This window comes from Arachis ipaensis, chromosome B5 (assembly GCF_059453495.1).
Source record: "Arachis ipaensis isolate K30076 ecotype BB chromosome B5, ASM5945349v1, whole genome shotgun sequence".
NCBI classification, from domain to species: Eukaryota; Viridiplantae; Streptophyta; class Magnoliopsida; order Fabales; family Fabaceae; genus Arachis; species Arachis ipaensis.
This window is the reverse complement of record NC_142440.1, coordinates 15,534,956-15,541,163: the sequence shown is the minus strand read 5'-3', so window position 1 is coordinate 15,541,163 and position 6,208 is coordinate 15,534,956. Positions and strand designations below refer to the sequence as shown.

Below are 6,208 nucleotides of genomic sequence, written 5' to 3'. Positions count from 1 at the left end.
AAGGGGGAGGCATGAGAAGTAGAATTTTGTAACGATATTGACAATGAATTTAGAATTCATGCATAATTAAAACGTAATTAAGCTATGAAGACGGAAAAAAAATCATTAATTTATAAGTTATTTGTATAATGGAATTACTAAAACTTTTATTTGTGTTTCTACAAAAATTGAAGGTGTCTAATTATACAGCAAAAAATTGGTAAAAAAAAATATTTTTCATTATCTTTACCTTTTATATATACCAAATACATTTTAAAGATAAATACAAAATGAACATCAACAATCTGTTAGAAAAAAAGTAAATGAACAATCTGTCTTTATTACCGTGATTGGTGATATTCCATACGAAAACCGATTAAAGTCATGTTTGTAACATTGCAATCTGAGTAATGTCAACCATTCAGGATTAGTGAGTTGCATAGCACGATCAAATATTGTAATTAACTAATAATACATCGTTACAGATTTTAAGAAAAAGGAAAAAGAAAAGCATATTGAATAAATAAAATAAAAGGATGCGCATAGGTTCAAATTCTGTTGGGCTATTGCACCAACAATTTCCATCCACTAAATCATAGCAGAAAGGAAATATTCCGTGTGATTTGAGTAACTGGTAATTCGCTTAATAAGCATCACTCTATCAATCAATGAATTCTAAGCACACCATTAACATCTGATTTCTCTATTTTCCTTTTAACATAAAAGAAAAAGGAAAAAGAAAAGAGATGCATAGAAATGTAGATCCAAAATAAAAGGAGCATACGCAAATGCTTGTTTAGTACTTTAAGAGAGAGAGAGCACAACAGAAAGCAGTAAATATAAATAAAAAAAAAAGTGATTCCATCCAGCAGCAGGCAAGTTTTGCATGTTACTTATATCTCTTTTCCTGTAAACGATCACACTTTCTTAATTTTTGCCAGCGGAATAATAAATTAATGCCATGGATAGATAGATAGATAGACAGATAAATAAAATTAGTTTTGACATTTTCATGCTATATTTTAAATTTGCATAACTTTTGGGTGATGCGGTCTTATTGGTGGAGGAATGCTTGTTACCTACTCCTCCTTTTAAGTTCCCAATTCCATTCCCTTCGTCACATAAATAATAAAAACACTTTCTTCTTTGTTCTCTCTTCAGTTTTCACCAATTCTCTCATTCACTCTGCGTTGTGGTTGTGGAAAATGGAGAGGCACAGATGCAAGCTTTGTTCGAGGACATTCGCCAATGGCAGAGCCCTCGGTGGTCACATGAAGGCTCACTTAGCCACGCTTCCTCTGCCACCCAAGCCTCATCAACCACCTCCTCAACCACTTTCTTTTGAGTACTCTTCTTCTTCTTCTTCTTCAGAATCAGAACACGATGACGATGATGATGAAGAAAAAGGTTATGGGTTAAGAGAGAACCCAAAGAGAAGTTTCAGGGTTGCAGATCCTGAATTCTCTTTCCCTGCTGCTGATGATGCTACTGTAGTGGTCCAAGACAGAGAGAGCGAGACTGAGTCAAAGAACAAACCAACTCGGACACGAAGACGATCCAACCGTACACGAAAATCCTCCATTATGAACCTTACAAACAAGAGGACCAAGCTCATGAGTTTCATGGAGTCACCAGCATCAATAGCAACAGAGGCAGCAGAGCCTGTTAGCTCCGTTTCCGATACTTCGCCGGAAGAAGACCTGGCCATGTGCCTCATCATGCTGTCAAGGGACAAATGGAGAAAGACAAGTGTTGAAGAAGAAGAAGAGATGAAGTTGAAGAACAAGAAGGTTCTTCGAGGGAAGCATCATCATCATCATCATCGTCTGCAGTGTGACAAGTGTGGGAAAACGTTTCGATCTTCAGGGGCATTGGGGAGCCACAGAAGCATATGTCTCTGTGATGAAGCTGATGGAAGTGAAAGAATCTTTCAATGCCCGTATTGTTCAAAGGTTTTCGGGTCGGGTCAAGCACTCGGTGGCCATAAGAGATCTCATCTTCTCCCATCTTCTTCTTCTTCTTCTCCTCCTTCCATTATCAATGCTAATCTTAGATTGAAACAACAAAGCTTCATAGATCTCAACTTGCCAGCTCCACCTGAAGAAGACGACCTTAGTGTTCTCTCCGATGCATAAATGCATAATACATCCTTCTGCTGCTATTCGGTAAACTTTAATCTTTCTTTATTTTTTTTTTTAAAGTAGGTGAGACGATTTGATTATGTTTATTGTTAGATCAAACGCTTTTGATGGTACAATCATAGCTTGTAATTGATGTTTTTCACCGTCTGTCTCCTATTACATGCTACTACCTAGTCTAACACATTTGAATATCTTAATCTATCTTCTTAGTTTATACAGTGATGCTTGCAATTGCAATGCAAAAGAACTCGTTGTGTGTGTAATTTTTTTTGTTATTATTATTTATTTAATTTTAGTTTCGGGATTTGGTATTGTTGTGGACCAGCAGCTTTCTGCTTCGAAAGTACTGAAACTGCTTCAATTCCGTTTTTGTGCTCTGGTCCTGCTCCTCCTTGGTGTCTCACCTGTCCTTCTAATATTAGTTTACTATTTTTTTAAATTGTTATTTATATTTTTTCACCCTTCATAATTAGCCCCATTTTTGTTTATCTGCTTCTAGTGTTTTGTAGTGGCAAATTGGCAATATAAGTTTCTATTGTTTTTGCGTGAAGCATGAGATTGAGATCCATGATGAAAGAAACCTAATACATGTGTCTGCGCCAAAGCGAATTCGTTTCCTTTGTGTTGGGATGCCGTTGGTGTTGAACTAGTATAAATTAGAAAGCCCCACCTGAATTTTCTCTCTGATTTTTATTACTTTCTTCGGGTAAGTGATAAGTGTATTTCTGGTTAGTTTTCATTATATGGAAAGACTTATCTTCGGTTGAAGAGAATCCGCGTAGAAAATGGGGAGGTACCATACTATTCTTATCGAAGAATCGGTCAGATTTGTCATATGATAAAAGTATAAGCATTAAGCAACAGATCATATGCTTCACAAAAGGATTAAAAAATAAACAAATAAGTATCCAACAATGAGGACCAATAGCTCTTCAAATACAACTTTAAAAATGTGTTGGGGACATTTTTATCGTGCATGTGATGCATTGCTTACTTTAGCAGCCATATAGTGATTCATTCATTTGAGGCACCTAGTATTATTTTTCTATTTTCTTTGTACACGAAAATTTTATAAATAAGCTCGGTGCTAATTATTCTACCCTATCAGAATCTTTTTCATTATTAATTCTATCCACGAACACGAAGAGAAGCTACTGGTCATTGTATAGATTGCATCTGTATTCTATAGGGTGCGGTTGCGTTGGAGTTAAACTTGGAGAATGGAGGGTGTAATTGCGCATTACAAAAAGGTTCAAAAGGGAAACGACAAATTTTACGTTACAAAATTGTCGTCTATTCCCAGCCTCTTTGCTACGTTGTGCCTATCGTGTGAACTTTACAGCTTCAAAATGCTACCCTTCACAAGTTCCCATTAAGCCTAAGTGGCGAAAGGCACACATAACTATTTCCTAATCTTGCTCTTTCCACGTTTTGGAAAATCATTTTACAATTGACATCAAAAATCGATTTCACTTTCTCTTTTTCATCCTATTAACAGATTAGTCCTGGTTTTTAATCTCAACGAGGGAAAAAATTATTGTAGAAAATTTACAAAAGAATATTAGTTAATTAATTAATGGATCTAATACATCAAGTAGATCAATCGAGGTAGACTGGTAGAGTTCCTCCTACTAGGATATAGGTCAGAAATCAGGATATATAGTGATAATGTGGTTATATATGGTTATTAAGTCAAAAGAATCTTCACAGGGTCCTTTAAGCAATGGATTGGCGAACAACTAGAATAACAGCAAAGCAATTGAGACTGAAAAAGAAAATCCAAAAAAAAAAACCGTAACCGACACTTTGGTTATAATTAAACTCATGTGTAGATTACATGGGAGGACAATGACACATAAGTCTCGTTGTTTTGAGGTTGAGAAAAATATTTTTGAGAAATAGAAGTGGAAATAGAAAATTTTTCTATTTTAGAAAAAGATGGACATAAATATTATCTCTTTGCAATTTTAAAAGAATGTTATAAGACTAGCAGAATTTATTGTTTTTTGTTACTAGACTAAAAGAATTGTGTTGATAACTAAAAGTAATGCTAAAAAATAATAAATTTGTATGCCTCTCTTGCATTTCTCTTTTATGTTGTTTCTCTATTATTATTCACATTTTTTTATTTCTACTTTCTCCATATTTCTTTTTCATCATCCAAACACAATCTCATATGCTCCTAGACTCCTGTTTAAAAATAATAATGTTCAAATATTAGATGTTCCATAAATTGAACTAAAAGTCTCTTATTTGTTGTTTTTTTGGAATAACAACTACTGGTTTTTTTGTCTTAACAGCTACCAGTTAAAGGTTTGGCGCTGTATTTTTATTTTTGGTAATTTGGGCCTCTTCCCGATAAGTTTGTTTTGGGTCCAGCATATTGTCCCAACAAATATCATCAAAGAGCACACTTTGGGCTGAGTAGAATGTCAAACATAAAGGGCCTGAAGCCCACATGTAGGAGCCCAAAACCGTAACCCTAACGGAAGCAATACTAATAGCAGAACTCGGCGATGATTGATGAAGATTGAGGCAGCAAGTGACCGACCGAGTGGAAGCAGCAGAGAACTTCATCGTCACAACAATGGGTAAGTTACGTTACTTCCGATTTAACAATGCATGGTGCAGTGTAGTTAGTTTTTCTGAGTATGAAGATGATGAAGTTGAATTGCATATGCAGGTAAGGTTCATGGATCACTTGCACGTGCGGGAAAAGTGAGGGGTCAAACTCCCAAGGTTGCTAAACAGGACAAGAAGAAGAAGCCACGTGGCCGTGCCCACAAGCGCATGCAGTACAATCGCCGATTCGTCACCGCCGGTATTCCCTTTTTCTAAACCCTAATTTTGCTTTCTTTTCAATTTTTTCCGACTATCTCTGATTTGGGGTTTTCTAATTTGCAGTGGTTGGATTCGGCAAGAAGAGGGGTCCCAACTCGTCCGAGAAGTGAGAGTAACATGCTTCTTCAATCAACGTCTTCCTTAGATTTAAATTTATGTCACTAGTTACTTTTTTATTACCCCTCTTAATCAAGTTAATGTTTTGATTATGTACTTTGAACGATGTGTTTTTGTTACTAGTTTAATATAAAAACCATATTTTATTTTTGCACACGATTCTCTTTCTAAGTTTAGTGCTGAAATGCCTATGCTCTTTTGTTTTGATATCAATCAATGCTGTTCAGCAAAAACGAAAGAACAATCTTAATTTGGTCCTCATGCTGAATTAACCAGTTGACTTGTGGCACCTTGACACAAATATGACTTGGTATATATATATATATATATATATATATAGTAGCTCTAGAATTTAGTTACAACAAGCGATTCGAGTATTGTTTTCACCATGTTCGTACATGTTCAAAGCTAAGGCTATGTATGTGTTTTCTACTAGCGTGTGTTTGCAACATTAGGTGTGATAGAAGGTGAAAGGTTCAGTCCTCCTTCTCTTCCCTTCCTTTTCTTCCGTTACCCGAACTTGCAACATCATTCTAAGGTACACTCTGTGGACCTTATTTGTTTACCCATTTACGATTGGTTTCAAATCCACATAGTTTGTTTTCCCCAAATTTATATCTTGGTAATTCTGTGCCCACTTTCAGCAATACTGTGGTGCGTTTTCCTTTGCACTGAATTCTTATGGACTACAGTGAATCACACTATGACAATGCATTCATCTTCTATGATAGGCTTACCTTCAATTCAAATGCTTTCCATAATACTTGTTCTCTGTTCCATCTCTTTTTATGTGTCATTCATCAATTTCCGTTTGTTAAAAATATTTTATTTGTTTCGGTTTAAAATTATCATAGCTACTGCTGCTGTTATCAAATTGAACACTTTCTTGTACTACTGTACTAGTTTTGTTTGTAGAAATTGTGGCCTAAATGTTATATATAATTCTGAGTCTTTGCAACCTATAAGAGAAATTGGGTATTGCTAGGTTCGTCCACACAGGTTGATCACCTTGTGTCTCTAGCACTTAAAAAACTAAATAAACCAAGCCTATATTATTTGCATACATGTTAAATAACCAAGTTGATTAGAGCAATTTACTGTTTTTTCCTTTAAAATATGACATTTTAGGC

The 6,208-nt window shown here is 35.4% G+C and overlaps 2 protein-coding genes across 2 annotated transcripts; both read left to right on the top strand.

The window, feature by feature from the left end:
* The first annotated feature begins 925 nt into the window (after positions 1-925).
* Positions 926-2,431, top strand: LOC107643045 (zinc finger protein ZAT9). The gene has a single exon (XM_016346583.3). It carries the CDS (start codon positions 1,026-1,028, stop codon positions 2,112-2,114), a length of 1,089 nt encoding a protein of 362 aa, XP_016202069.2. The 5' UTR covers positions 926-1,025; the 3' UTR covers positions 2,115-2,431.
* Positions 2,432-4,602: 2,171 nt separating this feature from the next.
* LOC107641711 (small ribosomal subunit protein eS30z/eS30y/eS30x) lies at positions 4,603-5,232 on the top strand. Its single transcript, XM_016345180.3, has 3 exons — positions 4,603-4,711; positions 4,804-4,941; positions 5,025-5,232. The coding sequence occupies exons 1-3, from the start codon at positions 4,708-4,710 to the stop codon at positions 5,069-5,071; spliced, it is 189 nt and encodes a 62-aa protein (XP_016200666.1). The 5' UTR covers positions 4,603-4,707; the 3' UTR covers positions 5,072-5,232.
* The last annotated feature ends 976 nt before the right edge of the window (positions 5,233-6,208 follow it).

What these genes read in the sequence shown, in the direction of transcription:
- LOC107643045 (XM_016346583.3), top strand. Translation starts at nt 1,026, where the DNA reads ATGCGGTCTTATTGGTGGAGGAATGCTTGTTACCTACTCCTCCTTTTA.
- LOC107641711 (XM_016345180.3), top strand. An exon ending in TCGCCGATTCGTCACCGCCG is followed by an intron (nt 4,942 to 5,024) that starts GTATTCCCTTTT and finishes TCTAATTTGCAG; the next exon opens with TGGTTGGATTCGGCAAGAAG.